The sequence below is a fragment of the Emydura macquarii genome, unplaced genomic scaffold (genome assembly GCF_026122565.2).
Source record: "Emydura macquarii macquarii isolate MOO-44397 ecotype Brisbane River unplaced genomic scaffold, CSIRO-AGI_Emac_v2 contig_1348, whole genome shotgun sequence".
Classification (NCBI taxonomy): domain Eukaryota; kingdom Metazoa; phylum Chordata; order Testudines; family Chelidae; genus Emydura; species Emydura macquarii.
Window position 1 is genome coordinate 18,775,488 of NW_027131485.1, and position 21,044 is coordinate 18,796,531.

Below are 21,044 nucleotides of genomic sequence, written 5' to 3' on the forward strand. Positions count from 1 at the left end.
TTTCAAAATTGCACCAACATTGTGTGCCTAACTTGATTGCATGCACTGACATGAAGATTACACTTCTGTTTGTTCATAGAAAAATGTTAATTGGAACCTTTAAGTTTTTGTTACCTTTTTATCTTGTCACATTGCTGTCACATCTCAGTTGCTGTTAGGTTTTTTTTGGCTACTGCTTATCACATGTGCAGAGTAGGAAATATGTAAATGTGTGTACTCTTTCACGTTAACATTTAAAGTGGTGCTCTTTTTTCTTTCCTTTTAGAAGAAAGTGTCTAAGCTTGAGAGACGTATTAATACTGTGATAGCATTTCAGAAGAAAATACTATTGAAAATGGTCACTAGTAAGGTATAGTACAATATATAATACTTCATGACTAACTGCTAATAGAATCCTTATGTTGAACTCATGGGAAGCTACAAACAATTTATACTAAACACGTGCAATATGAGAACATAATGATAATGTTAGATTTGGTGGAGGTTGTATTGCTGTTGTATAACATAACACCAATACAAACTCAGAAAAAGGAGTAAACTCTTACAGACATCTGATACAGTTTTGTTTCAATGTATTGGGAATAAAAAAAAATCTAAACAGAATTTTATTTATCTGTAACTGAGTTGTTAAATTGAGAGGTTTTGTTTTTCAGCAGAATAAAATACAATTACTTTTTCTTTTGTATCACTTCAAATGTCATAGGTAAGCAGCCTCCATTCTGACAGGAGGGGCAGACTCTAAGGTTTCAGCTAACATCCCTTCCCAGAATATTTTAGACCCTCAATACTGTTATCAATAAAACTCACTGGAGATCTGGATACTATACTGCCAGAATGATAGCCTAAGAAAATATCTGGTATGGGTCTTGTTGCTTCCTAAGGACAATGTCTCTTGACATAAAATTGAAGATTTCTTGGCCAAGAAAACCCATGATTTAGACGGGTGCGAAGCTTTGTACAAACCTGCTTGAGATGCTAATTCAGACTGTTTTCAGGGGTGGCTTGAGATCCTTTAGCAGGCTTTTAAAGTTAAGGGTGCAGCCCTTCAGCTAGTGTAAATTGTCATAGCTTCATTGACTCTAGTAGGGCTATGACAGTTTACAACAGATGAGGATCTGCCCCAAAGATTTGACTAATCAAATGTACTAGTCAAATGTACTTGAGCCATAGTTAGTTAGTTTTTCCTTTTATAAAACAATAAACTATTTAGTTAAATTTATATACTTTATGCAATGACAAATGTTAAGAATCATGGTTTAAAGATCTCAGTGCAGAAATATCTTACTCTGCTTCTTGATGGTTGTGTTTTCCATAAAAATTTCAGAAACAGTTTTGTTACACAATGGTATTTTAGAAAAATGTAACTAACACTAAATATTATATACAAATAAAAAAACTTCCTTAATGGCAAATGCTTAACACTTAGCAAAATAGTTTGTGTCAAACTGAAGATTTTTGCTTTGGGAAGAGGGGAATAGCAAATACCACTCTTTTCCTTTGCTTCATATTGACTGTGTGTAATGCATCTTCTAGGAAATCACATTCATTTTTAGGGAAAATGTGCTTGTGTAAAAAGAGAAGGTCTGGTTTCTAAAACAAAGTCTGGATCCAAGTCTACGTTTCTTCCATGTGAAAAAGTCTAGTTGAAGTAAGAATTGTTTGTATATTGAATATAGGATCTCACCCTTGTTTTGGTTAAATATTCCAATGTGTTGTAAAACTGGTTTTATGTCTGGCATTTTTTTAAACTCTTCTTTGAGTGCTTGCTCATGTTGATTCCAAGCAGGTGTGCACATGCTGCGTGCACAGTCCTCAGGAAACTTTTTTCCCCCAGCAGTACCCGTTGGGTTGGTGCAGCAACCCCTTGGAGTGGCGCCTCTATGACACTGCATATAGGGGCCTGCCGACCCACCACCTCCCCAATTCCTTATTAGCACCTGTGACTGTCGTTTGAGCTTCAATCTTCTTGCTTCTGCAAACATCCCCCCATATTCTTCGTAGCGGTTCCTGTAAATAGTTAGAGATTGTAGTTATGTAGTATGTAAGTCTAGGTAGTGTTAAAGGGCGTCCCTGTTTCTGGGATCCCCCTCATCAGGGCTCTGGGGCATGCCTCAGGCCCAAGGCTCTAAGCCCTGCGGATCCTGCCACAAGCCTATGCTGAGAGGCAACCCGCCCAACTCCTGCCTAAAGTGTTTGGGAGACTCGCACCAGACAGATCGCTACAGGATCTGTAAGAGCTTTCGCCCAAGGAGCTGTAAGGAGAGAAGTATGCGCCTAGAGCAGATCCTCATGGAGGCAGCTCTTCGGCCTCAACCACAAGACCCGGCACCAAACGTGTCGGTGCGCAATGTCCTGGCATCTGTCAGGGACCCGGCACTGAAGAAGACCTCGGTGCAGAGGGTGTCTTGGCACCGACACTCGCCAGGAGAAAAGGTGGCTCGGCACCGATCCCATTCTCTGGTGCCCCGTAAGAAGCATAGGGCAAATAGGGGGAGCTCACCTCTGGTGCAGCCTGTGGGCAAGGATGCTGGTCCCTCATGCCTGCAGGAGTGTTCGGTGCAAAGGTCCCTGGGCCCGTCAACAGTGGCTCTGCAGAGAGCGCCTGTGATCCTAGTTAGTGTGGGTTCCCTGGCAAAGGAGAGCGAGGTGGAAGAGCTGGATCTCCCCTCCACGCTGGATATGTTTGAGGCAGCATGGGACCTTACCACCACGACAACGCAGCAGTCCCCTGTCTCCAGCAGAAGGTACTGGACACAAGACCTCCAGCACTGCTGGTTGCGGCGCCATCTAGAGGCAAGCCACCGATGATGAGGCTTAGGTTGCTGTCTCCTAGACACCAATCGCGGACCCCACAACATCAATCACAGTCACCCAAATACCGTTCGCCTTCCCCACAGCACCGGCACCGATCGGCTCCTCGGCACAGATCTCCCGCTCCTCGGCACTGGTCTCCCACTCACAGATTGCGGTCACCATGGCACTGATCTCCTACTTCTCGATGTCGATCGTGCTCACCATAGCACTGATCACACTCATATCAGCACCATCCTCCACACCTCGGTGCTGATCGTGCTTACCTTGGCACCGGTCGCCGGTCTCACAAGCCTTGGTCACCTTGGTACCACCATGGTCCCCACGTTCAGAGTCTAGATCATTGAACTCAAAGGTAGACTCCAGTTCCCCAAGGAGGGACAATACTATAGGGCACACAGAGAGCAAGAACCCCCCGCTGGACCTTCTGGATCCTGTGGGCGTACCACCAAGCCCAAGAGTCCCAGCCTAGGGGGCCCTATTCAACCATCTTGGGGAATCACGCGGTTGGCACCCCGGAACACAGTACCATGCCCCACAGCTTTGAAGTTGGTGGGCATGGAGAGGCGATTCCGGCGGGGACTGTTGGCACAGTGCCGAAGAGGAGGAAGATCCCGGTGCTGGGGCGGGACCCGACGCAGGTGGAGAGGTTCCGGGTAGGGAGGACCCGGTGGTCCAGGACATTCCAGAGCTCAAGATGTGTCCCAGAGTCTCTTCTTTCTCATCACCTGATGAAGCAGTGGCGGGGATATCGACCACTGCATTACCCATGGACAATAGGGTCCACCAAGGGCTCTTGAGAAGGGTGGTCCAAAACTTGGATCTACAGGTGGAAGAGGTCCGTGAGTCCTTAGACCCAATGATGGACATTTTGATCCCAGAGGGCCCTTTGAAGGTAGCGCTGCCTCTAATTAAAACTATCCAGTCCATGACAAAAACTCTGTGGGAAACACTGGCCTCTATCCCACCTACAGCAAAAGGGATAGAGAGGAAATATTTTGCTCCCTCAAAAGGATATGAGTATCTTTTTACTCACCCTCAGCCTGATTCGCTTGTCGTGTCAGCGGTGAACGAAAAGGAAAGACGGGCAGCAGGGACTGACATTAAAGGCAAAGGAGCCTAAAAGACTGGACCTGTTTGGTAGGAAGGTCTATTCGACAGGAGTCCTGCAGCTGAGAATCACCAATCACCAGGCGATTCTCAGCAGATACAACTTCAATTTGTGGGACACGATGATGAAGTTTAAGGACCACCTCCCTGCCGAATCCAAAGCAGAGTTTGAGGCCATGGTGGAGGAGGGCAAAGCTGTGGCTAGGACATTGCTACAAGGCTGCACTAGATGCAGCAGACTCAGCGGCAAGAACTATGGCTTCAGGGTTGGCCACGAGAAGAATTTCCTGCCTGCAGGTGTCAGGCTTCCCGCCGGAAGTTCAGTCAACCATTTAGGACCTTCCTTTTGAAGGAGTAGGGCTATTCTCGGAGCAAACAGACTCTAAGCTCCATAGCCTTCAAGAACTCAAGGGCAACCTTAAAGTCACTAGGGCTACATACACCTTCCACATAGCGGAAGTATTTTAAGCCCTAGTTTAGCCAGAGGTTTTATCCACCACATCCTCGGCAGCACCTCTTCAGAAGAAGAAGCAGGAATAACAAGCACAGGACACCCCAGCCACCCAACCCTGGCAAAGGCTCAGGGAAGCAGCCACCAGGACCAAAACAAAATTTTTGAAGGTGCGCCCCAGGGCGACACTCCAGGACAATTACTGGATACTGTCCTTCCTTTCCACAACAGATTATCCCATTTCTGCCATGCTTGGTCCCGTATAACTTCGGATAGAGGGGTGTTGCGCACAGTAGGATTGCAATACTCCCTCCAATTTCGTTCTACCCCACCCTGTTACCCCCCTCCCAGTCCCTCTTCAGGGACCCCTGTCACGAACAACTCCTCTTAGAGAAGTACAAGAACTGCTTCTCTCCGGGGCAGTAGAAGAGGTCCCTCAGGGGCTAAGGGAAAGGGGTTCTATTCCAGATACTACCTAATCCCGAAGGCAAAGGGAGGGCCCAGACCTATCCTTGATCTCTGGAAACTCAACAAGTTCATAAAAAAGCTGAAATTCTGCATGGTTTCCTTAGCATCAATCATTCCTTCCCTGGATCCAGGGGACTGGTATGCTGCCCTTGACTTAAAAGATGCTTACTTCCATTTCTCAATAATACCATCACACAGGAGGTTTCTCAGGTTCATAATAGGATGCACTCACTACCAATTTGCTGTCCTCACGTTCTGCCTATCGATGACTCCGAGGGCTTTTACCTAGTGTATGACCATAGTTGCCGCATTCCTGAGGAGGCGGGGTCCATGCGTACCCATATCTGGACGACTGGCTAGTCAGAGGCCTCTCCAGGGAGTAGGTGGAAACCCAAGTCACTCTGATAAGGACGATGTTCCTCAACCTGGGTCTACAGCTGAACGTGAGCAAATCAACCCTAGTGCCCACACAGCGAATAGAATTCATCGGAGCAGTCCTGGACTTAGTACAGGCCAAAGCTCTGCTGCCAGAGTCTCATTTCCAGATTATGGGCTCTATCATAAGGCCCCTCAGCAACTTTCCTACCATGACAGCCTGAAGCTGCTTGACACTCCTGGGCCACATGGCCTCCTGCACGTGCATGGTCCAGCATGTGAGGCTGTGACTCAGACCTCTCCAGTTATGGCTGGCGTTGGTTTACCAACCCCACAGGGACGGTCTGGACAGAGTGGTCTCTCTCCCACCACAAGTGGTGGGGTCCCTCCAGTGGTGGTTTGACCCCCGACATGTGCAAAGGGGTCCCCTTTGCCAGGCCTCGGCTATCATTGGTGCTGGTTACAGATGCATCAGGGTGGGGAGCGCACCTCGGCGAACTGAGGACTCAAGGTCTTTGGTCCTCAGAGGAGCTGTTGCTCCACATAAATGTCAGGGAGCTATGGGCGGTCTGGTTGTCATGCAGGGTGTTCCAGTCTCAGCTGACAGGGAAGGAGGTGTCAGTGTTGACGGATAACACCACGGCAATGTTTTACATGAACAGACAGGGGGAGCACGCTCCTCTCCCCTGTGCCAGGAAGCCATCAAACTCTGGGACTTATGCATCGCCCACTCCATCCTACCTGCCCAGCTCCCAGAACAAACTGGCGGACCATCTCAGCCACTCCTTCAACACCCACAAGTGGTCTCTCCATTCAAATATTATAAGGAACATTTTCCAGGGGTGGGAGTTTCCCCAGGTGGACCTCTTCTCTACACGATCCAACAGAAAGTGTAACCAGTTTTGCTCCTACTGGGGACACAGCCCGGGTTCTATAACAGATGCTTTCCTCCTCCCCTGGGTTCGGTACCTGTACTACACATTCCCACTGTTCCCCCTCGTTCTCAAGGTCCTCCTTAAAATCAGGAGGGACAGGTCCTCGGTGATGCTTATAGCCCCAGTGTGGCCCAGACAACACTGATACACAACGCTACTGCAGCCATCCATGGACACCCCAATCATCCTGCTGCCAGTTCCGGACTTGATCACACAGAACCATGGCCAGTTGCATCACCCCAGCCTAGAGTCACTCCATCTCACAGCATGGAAGCTGCATGGTTGAACCTGAGGGAAGCAGGATGTTCGGTGCAAGTATAGGAGGTGCTCCTTGGTAGTAGAAAACCACCCAGCAGAGTGGCATATCTGGCTAAATGGAAAAGGTTTTCGGTATGGTTGGTACAAAGAGGTACTCCTCCAATGCAAGTTCCGCCGCCACTTATATTGGACTACCTACTGCACCTGAAGTAGTCAGGTTTGGTGGCTGCATGTGAAGGTGCACTTGGTGGCTATTTCAGCTTTCCACCCGGGAGAAGGGGGCCATTCGATATTTGCCAACCCTATGGTGTCCCGTTTCCTCAAGGGCTTAGAGAGACTTTATCCTATGGTACATCACCCAATCCCAGCATGGGATCTTAACCTGGTGCTCAGTAAGCTCATGGGCCTACCATTCAAACCCTTAGCTTCATGTTCCTTATTCTACCTCTTGTGGAAGGTAGCCTTCCTTGTCACTATCACCTCAGGAAGGACAGTGTCTGAACTCAAGGCACTGACCTCAAAGCCCCCTTATACAGCTTTTCATCAGGATAAGTTGAAGTTGCGCCCGCACCCGGCTTTCCTGCCCAAAGTGGTCTCTCGTTTTCACACTAGTCAAGATATTTTCCTGCCGGTGTTCTTTCCAAAACTGCATTCCAGTAGCAGAGAGCGCAGTCTTCACTCCCTGGATGTCAGATGGGCATTGGCTTTTATATAGAGCGGCTGAAATCTTTCTGTAAATCAAGTCCGCTCTTACCTGACCAAGACCCCCCACAAGACCCACCCGCCTACCCTGCTTGTCGGAGCCGATCAGCAAGAAGGAACTGGGGAGGTGGCGGGTCAGCAGACCCCTGTATACAGCACCATAGAGGCGCTACTCCAGGGGGCACCTGCACTGACCCATGGGTGCTGCTGGGGGAAAAGTTTCCCAACGACTGTGCAAGTGGCACGCACACACCTGCTTGGAATGGATGTGAGCAACACAGCTCGAAGAACAACAGTTATGGAAGATAAGTAACCATTTTTTTTTCTTCAAGGAGAGAGGAAAATCATCATTTACAAGTAAGGTACTTATGAGTGATCCCTCAAGATTCCAGCAGATAACTTTTTCAAACCAGATGTGCAAATAACATAATGTGTATGTTAATTGGAAAAGTGCATGCATAGTGTAGTATTGTTTCTATACTTACTTAATGTTCAGTCAGTGTACATTGTACATTTAATGTACAAAACAAGTAACTCTACACAAGAGAGTCTAGCAGGAAAATAGCAAAACTGGTACGAACGGATACTGGAAACCTGACTTCTTATATCCTCCTGATAGACGAATTGTCTGCTGCTATTCCATGCTTATATCTCTACTACATTTGACTTAGATTTTTTTTCTCCAGTGGATTAAAGGAACCAATGTGTGGAATAGAAGTTAGGCCCAGAATATGTTTAAGAGCTTGCTCTTAAGACAATGTTTAGGTCAGGGAAAGAAATGAGTGCTCTTTACTTGTGTGAGTTACTAACACAAAGTGTGGAGGGTCTGGAGAGTGATGAAAAGTGACACCATCCAACAGTAAGATGACCGTTATTACCCAGTCCCCATGGCAGGGACCCAGAAGTATTCTGGAAGAAGATTGTAATTCTGTTTTTTGTGTGTGTGTCTGCACACCCTCAATGTCTGTCCAGATGGGCAGTTTTGAGATTCACAGAAGCTTAAAATTGGAGGTAGTATTTTGACTATCTATTTCTCACAAAATAAGAAGGGATTGGTAGGTTTTGTGTGGGTTAGGTATATTTGAGTCATGTTAATTTTTTATTTAATTTTTAATTTCCTATCCAGGTCTCTTGCACCATTTAATAGTTGTGTGTCTAGAGAATTTGTATATATTAATCTCTTGTTGTTGTTAAGGTAGGCCGTGGTTTAACAATGACATATATAATGTAAATTATGGGGTGGGGGTGAGATTAAAAAGGTGGAAATCACCAAGAGCAAAAAATTCCTTCTGTTGCTCTGATAAGAAGGTGTGCATGAAATCCAGGGCATCTGAATAGCTCAGCATAGATTGTGGATATGAACAGACTGCGCTATGACTTGTGACTCTTCTTTTTCCTCAGACAAATCTTCCAGGTGCAAACTCGCAAAATGCAATACTAAATCGGACCAGACCTGCTTCATCACTTCTTGATAACACAAATGGACGATCGGTTTCTTCAGTTAAACTTGTATCATCATCCCAGAGACAAATCAGTTCCACTTCTGAATGTGTTGCGGAAGAGAATGTAAGGTAGCTGTCGTCAATGACCCCCCAAAAAGTTTCAGTAAATATAACCCATGTACTGTGTATAGTTTTAAAGCATTTACTTGGAAAGAATCTATTGTTTTCCCTCAACATTTACTTTTCTTAAAGGTGCTAAATTGGGTTAGCAATTGGGTCATCTGTGTATAGATTAAACTGAATTATTGTCTAGGTGCCCTTCGTATTGTTATGCCTGTTTCTTCAGTCCATATATCCATAACGAATGAGTTTGACCCCCTCTCGATGACAGGCACAGCAACTTTTATTCTCTTAGAGCTCAATCTTGCTTGCCTGTCTTATAGAGTTTTTTTCTGTGGTCTTGGTTATAGCTAGTATGTGCATTTGTGTACTTTCCTGAATTCTGCAGAACAATGGCAGGCAAGAAGCGAAACCGACAGAATAAGTGTTATTTTTAATCTCTGGTGTAGAGCAGATCATTTCTCACTGTCCCATTGAAGACCCATAGTACTGCCCTTAGATTTTAAAATAGATTAGGTGAGAGCCTTGAAGGTTCTGCTTTAATTACTAATTGAAGAGGTAAAGGTTATTTTCCCCCAGTAAATTCTCTACTATTCTTAAATTTCTCAAAGCAATCTTTCATATTTGACTCATTCCCTCATTGAAGACTCTAAATTCTGAGTAGACCTAGATTAATGGATGTCAAAAGTGTAGATTTCTGTAGTTTTCTTATCAAGGGCCTGATCCTCCTTCCATTGAAGACACAATACACCTGTTTCTTAATTGGTCAGCAAATTACTAGGTCTTCAGGCCATAAAGTCTTTCAAGAAAAACAGGATAGTGAAGACCTTGATTTTATGTAAAAAGGAAGCAGAAAGAGTCTGTGTGAGGCCACAGAGTCGCACATCTTTTAGTGAATTTGTACCATGTGATTCCGTGGGTGACAGCAGCTTCGGGCAGTTAAAGGTTGCTATTCAAATCCCAGTTGTGATGAGTTACTGCAGTACAGTTAATTGTAGCTTTAGGAAGGGTAGATTAATCTTTTGTCTTGCTTGTTTTTCTTGAGTCCACCAATCCAAAAGTCTGCTTTATAAACTTTAGTTTCCAGTAACCAGAAAAGCCTTTTCATGGGGAAATAGGAGTCAGTGGGGCCTCTTTTTCTAGAGGGGCAGCAATAATTAGTTGGCTACATTTTCACTATGTGTTGGGCACAAACAGAATCAACCAGACATTCTGAATTGGAGCAATTGAAACATAGATGTGAAGTTCTAGTTGAAAATCTTAATATATCTTAGATTTGACATTATGTCAGTGCTTGTCATTTTAGAAAGATTTTCTATCTGTCAGGATTTTTTCTTCTTTTGCAATCTCCGCTATAATTTGAGTCTTTGAGAACTTTGCTGTCTTTAATATATGACAATTAATGTACAGGTATTGGATGTGGGCAGACATATGCTACATCCAAAACTTTAATTTTCTGTGAACAATAGTTTTGTTCTTTACTGGTCTGCTATTGGATTTCCATATCTATCTACACCTTCTGTGTAGTTATCAGCATGTTTTGTAGCATATCTGTTGTGTGAAATTCGTGTATGATATACATAGAGAAGGAACAACTGATAAGCTAATGCAGCAGTTCACATCTTTCTTCATAATTGGAGCTGGGAGAATAACGAAAACACTTGAAATATTTTTCTGAAATTGACAAAATTAGTTTCTGGAAACTAGTTCACGAAACATTTACCCAGTTGTATAAGGCAGGAAATAATGGTGAAGTGGGTGAAGGATTCAGTGGTGCTGAAATAATCAGTCAAATTATTCTGCAGTTCAGCAAACTCTAGCCATGATGCCATGGTGCATTATAAATGTTCTGTTAGTCATGAATCTTTCTATAAGCTTCTGTTAGTTCAATAAGAACCTAAACTATTAACTTGTTTCTAGACTTTTTGCTTGTGAAAATAACATTTTAAACATAAATTGTTGCTCTGACCAGGCTTTCTTAATATATGGCACCTTATTACAATTTTTTGAATTTCTATGTTTTAGAGTGTATATAACATATACGCACCTACACTTCAGTAGTTGAATATGTCATTTTAAAAAGAACTTTGGTTAAGCTTCTGAAAATGCATACACAAATGTTGTATTTATATTACATATACATAGTTTTGTAGGTGGCCATTTTGACTTTTGCCCACTAACTTTTGGGATTCTCGTATCTTAAAAAATGAAATATATTACTGTGACTGTATCTGCCACAGTAAGTACCCAGATTTTTTATCTCCTCTCTCAAACAGGCAGGCTTAATGACCAACTTACAGTACACTTGCATCCTTTGAGCTCCCAGGTTGATTCCTGCCTCTCATGGAATTAGAAGCCATTTGGCTGATATGGTTGCCATCCTGTCTCTTCAGAGACTAAAGATTTGTTGGAGTCTAAAGATTTGTTGGATTAAGAAAACCTCCACTTCTGCATTACACAGTAGGGTGACCAGACATCCTGATATTAGGGGCTTTGTCTTATATAGGCAACTATTACCCGCAAACCCTCAAAAAAAAAAGAAAAATGTGTCCCGATTTTTCACACTTGCTACGTGGTCACCCTATTACAGAGAGCTATGTTGCCATTTCAGAGAAGTATTCTATGTGTATTGTGAACCTTCTTGACTCCTGCTACATGTCCTGTGCAGTTTGAAGCACTATGGCACATGATTGAAAATGGCTCAGGCATAAGAGGACAGAGGTGTTCAGACACTGGGGCAGAATCTCTAGCAGGGCGATATGGATGAAGTACCCCATCCCTTGGTTCCTGAAGCCAGTACTTCATGAAAACACAGAGAAATAGATTGGTCTCCTCTGACGCTCTCTAAAGCCTCAGAGAAGCTCCCTGTGAGCCACCTCATAATTATCCTTTTATGACAGTTAGTGGCTTATTTGCAGTACTCTGTAAAGCTCTTCCTAGGAAGTTCGGTCTCCTAGACTCTAAGGTCAGAAGGGACCAATATGATCATCCAGTTTGACCTCCTGCACAATACAGGCCACAGAATCTCACCCATCCACTCCTGTACTAGACCCCTGACCTATGACTGAGTTATTAGTCCTCAAATCATGGTTTAAAGACTTCAAGGTACAGAGAGTCCACCAGCAAGTGAGCCGTGCCCCATGCTACAGAGGAAGGTGAAAAACCTCCAGAGCCTTTGCCAATCTGCCCTGGGGGAAAATTCCTTCCCAACCCTAAATATGGCGATCAGTTAAACCCTGAGCATGTAGGCAAGACTCACCATCCAGACACCCAAGAAAGAATTCTCTGTAATAACTCAGAACCCACCCCATCCAACATCCCTTCACGGCCCATTGGCATATCTACCACCAGTAGTCAAAGATCAGTCAATTGCCAAACTAGGCTGTCCCATCATATCATCCCCTCCATAAATCTATCTAGCTCAGTCCGGCTATTCCAGAACTCCACTTCTCTGGTGGTTAGAAAGCTGCGTCTAATTTCAAGTCTAAACTTCCTGATGGCCAGTTTATATCCATTAGTTCTTGTGTCCACATTGGCACTGAACTTAAATAATTCCTCTCCCTCCCTGGTATTTATTCCTCTGATGTATTTTTAGAGAGCAATCATATCTCCCCTCAACCTTCTTTTGGTTAGGCTAAACAAGCCAAGCTCTTTGAATCTCCTCTCATAAGGCAGGTTTTCCATTCCATGGATCATCCTACTAGCCCTTCTCTGTACGTGTTCCAATTTGAATCTTTCTTAAACATAAAACCAGAACTGCTCACGGTATTCCAGATGACGTCTCACCAGTGCCTTGTAAAATGGTCCTAGCACCTCCCTATCTCTATTGGAAATAGCTCATCTGATGCATCCAAGAACCACATTAGGTTTTTTTACAGCCACATCACATTGGCGACTCATAGTCCTGTGATCAACCATTATGTCCAGGTCCTTGTACCTCCTCTGTCACTTCCAATTGATGCATCCCAAGCTTATAGCAAAAGTTCTTGTTATTAGTCCCTAAGTGCATGATCTTGCACTTTCCATTATTAAATTTCCTCTTATTTCTATGGCTCCAGTTTACAAGGTCATCCAGATCTTCCTATATGATTCCGATCCTTCTCTGTATTGGCAATACCTCCCAACTTTGTGTCATCTGCAAACTTTATTAGCACATTCCCACTTTTTGTGCCAAGGTCTGTAATAAAAAGGTTAAATAAGATTAGTCCCAAGACTGATCCCTGAAGAGCTCCACTAGTAACTTCCCTCTAGCCTGACAGTTTGTGACCCATTGTAGTCTCTCCTTTAATCAGTTCCTTATCCTCTTTCAATTTTCATATTAATCCTTATCTTTTCTAATTTAACTACTAATTCCCCATGTGGAACCGTATCAAATGCCTTATGGAAATCTAGGTAAATTAGATCCACTGCATTCCCTTTGTCTTAAAAAATCTGTTATCTTCTCAAAAAAGGAGATCAGGTTCGTGTGGCATGATCTGCGTTTTATAAAGCCATGTTGTATTTTATCCCAATTATCGTTAACCTTGATGTCCTTCACTACTTTCTCTTTCAAAAATTTTTCCAAGACCTTGCATATTACTAAGATCAAACTAACAGTCCTGTAGTTACCCGGATCACTTTTTTCTCCTTTCTTAAAAATAGGAACTATGTTAGCAATTCTCCACTCATACAGTGTTTACAGATTAATTAAAAATCCTTGCTAATGGGCTTGCAATTTCATGTGCTAGTTCCTTTAATATTCTTGGATGGAAATTATCCCACCCCTCTCAGCCCCCCCGTCCCTGATTTTGTCCCATTAAGCTGTTCGAGTTTGGCTTCTACCTCGGATGTGATAATTTCTACCTCCATATCCTCATTCCCATTAGACATCCTACCACTATCTCCAAGCTCATCGTTAGCCTCATTAAAAATGGAAGCAAAGTATTTGTTTAGATATTTGGCCATGCCTAGATTATCCTTAACCTCCACCCCATTCCCAGTGCTTAGTGATCCCACTTCTTTCTTTGTTTTCTTCCTATTTATATGGCTACAGAACCTCTTACTATTGGTTTTAATTCCCTTTACAAGGTCCAACTCTACTTGGCTTTTGGCCTTTCTCACTTTATCTCTACATGGTCTGACCTCCAAGAGAGAGCTTTCCTTGCTGATCCCCTCCATCTCCCACTCCTTGTAGGCTTTCTGCTTTTTCTTAAATCACCTGTCTGAGAGGCTTAGTCATCCAGTTTGGTCTACAACTCTTGCCTATGAATTTTTTCCACTTCCTTGGGATGCAGGCTTCAGATAGTTCCTGCAACTTTGACTTGAACTAATTCCAAACCTCCTCTGCCTTTAGATCCATGAGTTCTTCAGACCAGTCCACTTCCCCAACTAATTCCCTTAATTTTTTTTAAGTTAGCCCTTTTGAAGTCAAAGGCCCTAGTCACAGATCTATTTTTGTTTATCCTTCCATTTAGTTTGAACTGAATTAGCTCATGGTTGTTGGAACCAAGGTTGTCCCCTACAGCCAGTTTCTCTATGAGGTCCTCACTACTCACCAATACCAATCCCCTCTTGTTGGTTCAGTAACTATTTGGTGAAGGAATCTGTCAGTTATCACATCCAGGAAAATCTGGGCCCTGTTATTACTACTAGCACTTGTCCTCCAATCTATCTCTGGGAAGTTAGTCTCCCATAATCATACAGTTCCCAGTAGTATTTACTTCATTAAAAGCCTTAAAGAGGTCCCTATCCATGTCCAAATCAGAACCCGGTGGTCTGTAGCACACCCCAAGCACTATCCCAGAGGAAACTCTAGTAGTTTTCTTCCTCAATGTTATTTTTACTCTGTCTTATCAATTCCATCATTTCTAATTTCTTTACAGTCTACCTCATCATTGATGAGAAGGACAAAGTCTGTCTCGTTATATTGCCTCCACCTGACTCAGCAAAAAAGGTTCTCAGGAGGACTGAGAATAACTGATGTCATACTGATTTGGTTTGCGAGTATTTCAAATAATTTGGATATTAATGGGCTGCCATTCTTAGAACTGGAAAGTCAGGAAAAGACTATTTTGGGGTCATCTGTTGGTCCAAATAAACATAAAAAGAGTTTGCACATCCCCAGACATGAAGCTGACTGCCTCTGAGAGCTTGTAGACGCATAAGCTGCCTGCAAAGTGACCAGATATTTGGTTCATCTCCTGAGATTAGCTGTGAGGGTAAAGGTATTAATTTAGGAATAGAGCCAAGGGGGTTTTGAGATACTTAACCAAACGATCTTTAGCCCCAGATTGAGGGTATTGTGATCCTTGCTGCTATTTTCTGAAAGAAAAAATGGCTTTATGATTTTTCTGGATTTTAAGAAATTATTAAAGACAAACATCTAACTAAAACCACTACAAATCTTCATAACTAAGGTTTAAACAACACAGTTATCAAATTAAAATCATAATTGGAATTGGGTTAACCAATTGACAGTAATATGAAATGGAATCAACAATTGATCATGTTATTGCATGAACACAATCAATCAAGACTTGAATAATGAAGTTACCATAACATACGATCAATTCTTGTACATACGTAACCGTGGAACTAGAGTCTGCTTCATAGCCCTCTGAAGTAATATAAAGACTACTTACTTACTGAATGACTTTATAAGAATGGGTTCAGTTCACATTAATAATCAGACACACGTGAAATAGCCACGCTCAATCAGTTTTTATTAATCAAAGATTAGGCTTGAAGGGTTAATCATCAGAAATAAATTCATACACTTATCAGTTCAGGATCCAGGCCTTTAGCTTTCACTGGTACAAATTGGTCGTCATGTCATGGGTTTTTATAACTTACTTATTTACGTCTTTCTACAGTTGATGTTAGCCACACACCTAGCACTGTCCAATCACTGTCATATACCTACCTTGCGGTCAGCAGGCTAGATTAAGTCATAAACTAATACACCCTAATTTTCCACCTTCACATGCTTAAAAAATATATTTTGGCTTACTTAACAACAGAGACAATGGGTTATGTGTTTAGTGGCTTAATATTGCTCAATCAATCATTTCATTTTGCCTTTTGCAGTTTGGAACATACTTGGATTATCCAGTTGGCGACTAATATCAGCATTTCCTAGATACCTGTGAGATGAACTATGTTTCCCCTTATAGTCCTTTTTCTGGTTTTGGTTACAATTTCATAGCTTTTTATAGCCAGTCACATTTATCTAACAAGCATACATGCAGTTAAAAATACTTTTAAGCAGCTGTAAAAATAGGTTATGAAAGTGTGCCATGCTCTTAGATATATTTTCACTCTGTAAGCAGTATAAGATTTATCTACTAATGTTTTTCCATTGTTCCATTTAGCATAGTTTGCACAAAGCTTTAGGACATTTTGACCTATATGCTAACAACTTCTACAGTAAACTCTTTTCCCACCTAATATATCTCTATAATGCAGAGTAATCAACAATTTCTAACTTCTCTTTTGGGGGATAGAGTAGTTTTATGCTGGCAGTTTTTATAATCCGGGAGACACACAGTAATAAGGTGGGTCATGGTGGATAATCAATTGAATGAGAACTCCCACTATGATGCAGTGGGTAGAAGGGCTAATATGATCCTTGAATGTATAAACAGGAGAATCTCAAGTAGGAGTACAGAGGTTATATTACTTCTGTATTTGATATTGGTGCAGCTGCTACAGGAAAGATGTTGGTAAATTGGAGAGGGTTCAGAGAAGAGCCATGAGAAAGATTAAAGGATTGGAAAACATGCCTTTTAGTGAAAAGTGCAAATAATGCAATCTATTTCTGTTAGCAGAGAAAACATTAAGGGGTGTCTTGATTACAGTTTAAAAGTATCTACACAAGGAACAAAAATTTAATAATGGGTTCTTCGATCTAGCAGACAGAACGTAATCTAATGGTTGCAAGTTGAAGCTAGACAAATTGACATAGGAAATAAGGTGCAAATTTTTAACAGTGAGGGTAATTAACAGATTGGAACAATTTACCAAGGGTTGTGATGGGGTCTCCATCAGTGGCAGTTTTCAAATCAAGATTGTATGTGTTTTCTCCAAGATAGGCTCTAATTCAAACAGGAATTAATTCAGGGAAGTCCTATGTTATATAGGAGGTCTGACTAAATGATCACGGTGGTATCTTCTAGCTTTATAATCTCTGAATACTTGGTGTAAGCCTGAATGGATTGGCGCTGTGTGTACAGCCTGTAAGTGTTGGGGCTGCATCCTGGAGAGCAGAGGGACTATTGATAAACTCACTCAAGCTAAGTGCAGTCAGGCTGTTACTGTTAGCTTTCTCTCAGGCAAGCAAGGGGGAATGTTAATAAACTCTGCCAACACCCTGTTAGTTGCATATCTGAACTGAAAACAGTGCACCAAATGCCCAAATCTATTAAAGGAAGCAGTTGCCCTTTTCACATGGCTAGTGAAGAATCTTCCCAGATCACATGAATGCCAAAGGACTGGCTTAGCAAGTCAAGAGCATAATCAGGACAGTGGTCCCTAAAAGAGGAATATTTTCACTTGGTCACCAGCAAGTGGGGATCTCTGGCATTAGATCTGTTTGCAACAACAAAAAAATACCACGTGCCATCCATGTTGCAGCAGGTGTTTAGGCGTCTGTTCTTATGCTGTTCCCAGTGCTGTGATATCTGAGTCTGATGCATTTTGGTGGCAGGGCATTTGCCATTTTATGGGACTTTCACTTGGTTCTCCACTTGCTCTCATTATGTTAGTGGCTCAGATTATACACATAATTTTGCAAGAATAATCCCTTCCCTTGCCACAAAATGTGGTCTGCCTTAATGGCATGTTTTAGGGATTTAGAAGTGTTGACTTAAGGTGTTAATTACCTTCTGTGTCTTCCAAGAGGAAGTTGATGATGATCTGACTCTCTTGTAGCTAGGCAGAACAAACATCATCCTTTAGTGCCTTACATAGATTGGTGGAAACAGTGAGAGCATCCCCACTAGAATTCTTAGGGCAGTCTTTTTTTTCTTCATATTCCTATAAGGTTATCATTGATCCTCCAATGGACCTGTCTCCTTTGACAACAATTTTAAAAATATGCCACTGTTGCTATCCTGTTCAGCTCTTAGTGTTACTAACGTTGGGAGCCCTACTACAGATGGATTAGTGGCTTCCACCATAATGTTAACATCAGGTAGGTAGTCTCTTTTCCTCATGTTTGAACGGTCACTGCCAAATGAAATAAATCCTGCGTTGCGGCATACAGGATCCCTTGCCATATTAGAAACAGGCCATTCCACTCTAACAGTTCTGGCTTCTAGGCCTGGGGGAAGAATCACTGGATGATTTTGCAAAGGAATCACCTGGTATTCTCGCCATACCTTTTAGAGAATGCCATCCTCTGATGCACAGTTGTCAGATGAAGCAGCATTTAATTGCAGAGTAATTGGAGCAGTACTCAGACATCTTTGAAAGGAAGTGAATGGAAAATGGAGTTCCCCTCCCACACTCCTAAGGCTTCCTTCTCCTTCACTAGTTAGTCTTTCCTTTCTGTTTCTTTCCTTCTCACTCAGGGTGCTAGCTGGGGTATTGCTTTGCAAATCATTAAACTTGTGCTATAATAAATGCGGTTAAAAAGGGCAAATCTTAATTCCATTTACGTGCTAATTTGCTTTCCATGACTGAGTCAGTATAGCACAGACGCCTCTCTACCCCTCTGGAATTTCGGTTCCTAGAGGGACGTTTGTATAATTTAAGGGGATAAGATTGTCACATTTTTTTCTTCACTTTGGAGGAAAAAAAATCAAACCACTCTGCTCCGAGAGAGAAATTAGAGGGCTTTAGAATGCTACAGATTTATTGATTGGTCAATCCTGCATGCCTTTCCCAGGCAGGACGGGAAGACCCAGAGTCTGTTTTGTATTGATCCAGTCACAGAAGGTGAAAATAGCAGGTACGTGAAATTGAATTGATATATTGTAACATTTTGTTTACTATTTGTAATATCAAACAGGTAATCTGTATCAAAATATTTCATAGTGAATATAGATATTAATATGAACTTCATAAAACTACTTATGATATGGTTGGATGGAATTCAGGGAATGCTGTCAACAGAAAACGCAGTAAATTTTGAAAAACTATTAACAGTAGTTTTAGGTGCTATATATGTTCCTGAGTTCCCATACTGATCTTTGTGCTTTTACAATCATATTTTTTTTTATTTTTAAAACTTTCTCTCTCCTCTGCTGCCACATAAAAGATTAACACAAAGAATACTGGGAACTAAGTCACTATATAGGGAAAGCAGTACACCTGACTCTGATTAGTTGCATAATGTAAACCTGAAAAAACAAACATTTTTCTCCAATATTTCTTCAGTTATAGTAATCTTAAATATTTTTTGTTCTAACATTTTCAGATGTGACCTTGTTTTAGGTTGATGGTAGTCTTCCAATAATTCAAAACTTGTGCAGCTCATTCAATTTTCAGTATGAATATATAAATTATACTTTTATCTTTTTATGTATGAAGTTATCATATTTAGCTTTGCTTTTCCTACTTCAGCTTTATGGCAAAATGAAAAATGGAGAAATAATGTATTACAGCATTCTCATCCCTGGCTAAAACAGCAAAGAGGACTCTAGAATGGGGATTCAAAGGACTCTGGGATTTGAGATCATGGGATTTGCTCAGTGGATATGAGATCATTCAATATGATATGTCATAGGTTATGACCTTGGGATAGGGAGTCGGTTGATTTTGTTTGTTTGTTTGTTTTGTTTTGTTTTGTTTTAATGAGGAGGGCTTGAAGGTTACACGTTCAAAGTGTATGTACAAATTTCTAATTGGTATACGAATATCAGATACGCACGCCTCTATGTGCATGTGCACATTTATTCTGTTGTGGGTTCGTTTAGGGTGATTGTTGCCATAAAGAAATTGCTAGACTCCCCGATCTATTAGCTTTTCTAAGATGAAACAACCAGGGTTGTTTTTTTGAAAATGTGACCTTTAGAACATGAACACTTTTGAACTGGTTACCTTCTCTGCTGTTCTGTGGTGGAGATATAGTAATGGATCGGTCAGTAAATTGTAATGCAAAGCTGAAGGGATTTTAAAAAGTGTCTGCCTAATCAGATACTGAGTCACGGTATGTGGAGAGCTCTTCATTTGAACGATTGATTGATATTCTATCGTTTTGGAGTCTACAGCTAGCCGGAGTGTCATAAAATGCATTTGGTTTATTTTGTTAAGTAAAATGCAGCTGATTTCTTGTTGAACCAACTATCTGAGCCTCGTAGCTGTTAAATATATTGTAGTTAGTTCTTGATATCTTATATTTAAGGAGAGGAGGGCCTGTTTTCATGCCTCTCCAGTGCTTAACATTTTGATTTTGATTAATACATTTTTTGTTTTGTTTGTCAGCGCTGAAGAAGTTATACTGATTTCTGTGGAAAGCAGAAATTCAACAACTGCAAACAATTCAGGTATCAAAAACTAACCTTATAACTAGCCTAATATAAACAGATTTGATTAAGATTTGATTAAAATAAAAATTAATCTACTATACTAGTCTACAACTAATGCTTTTTCTCTTTAATGAAATCAAAATTTAATTTTCCATAGTTGCTGTTTAAGAAGAGTAAGAGAAACCCATCCGTTATGATTAACACTCTAAGATATAGAAATCTAATAAGTAAAAATTCCATTTTGCTTTACCTATCTCACTAACCATGCTTGGAATTTTTTTCTTGCTAACAATTAGCTCTTTTTAATTTGTTTATATTTATTTATTGATTTTATTTATTTATTTATTTAGTATGAGGGCACTATGCAGTCGAAAAAGAGGTTAGCATCTGTGCTGGCCCACTGAGTCTTAAGCATTCCTAGATACACAGTTGCAGAGACTGCTCTCTAGTCTTACAGAGGTGTCTTTGGATTTCAAGGCCCCTCTAAAAGAAATCTTGGCTGGCTGACTTGATTGCCAGACCATTGGTTTGGGGCAGAGGGGACAATATTGAGCATTATTAGTGAGTCCCCAAGTCATTCACATAAGGCTGATTGCCACATGTACATCTACAAGTCTATTTGGCAATTTTCTGGTATTCCACTTATTATTAGAGGGACATTTTTGTATCCTGCATCAACCAAATATATTAATTGAAAGTTGAATTTTTTAATCTTTTGTGAAAATTGTTTCAGATGTTCAAAAAAAATTAGTTTCAACACAAGCAGAAATTTCCACTAAAGCTCAATCGAAAACCAAGGTAGGTTAAGAGTTTTTCTCATGTTCATCTGCTAAAACTTAAAGCTAAATTTAATTGTTTGTACATAAGATAATGAAACAAAAGCCTGTTTTTTCAACTGTTGTTGTTTGGTGCTGCTTGTTACTTG

At 41.6% G+C, this 21,044-nt stretch overlaps 1 protein-coding gene across 2 annotated transcripts in view; it reads left to right on the plus strand.

The window, feature by feature from the left end:
• ATF7IP2 (activating transcription factor 7 interacting protein 2) overlaps positions 1-21,044 on the plus strand; it is a 71,721-nt gene that overhangs the window by 37,526 nt on the left and 13,151 nt on the right. For both annotated transcript variants that reach the window (XM_067551296.1, XM_067551298.1), the window contains exons 5-8: positions 266-349; positions 8,512-8,681; positions 20,076-20,137; positions 20,853-20,917. In XM_067551296.1, coding sequence (XP_067407397.1) covers positions 266-349; positions 8,512-8,681; positions 20,076-20,137; positions 20,853-20,917 — 381 coding nt within the window. The remainder of the gene's footprint in view (positions 1-265; positions 350-8,511; positions 8,682-20,075; positions 20,138-20,852; positions 20,918-21,044) is intronic.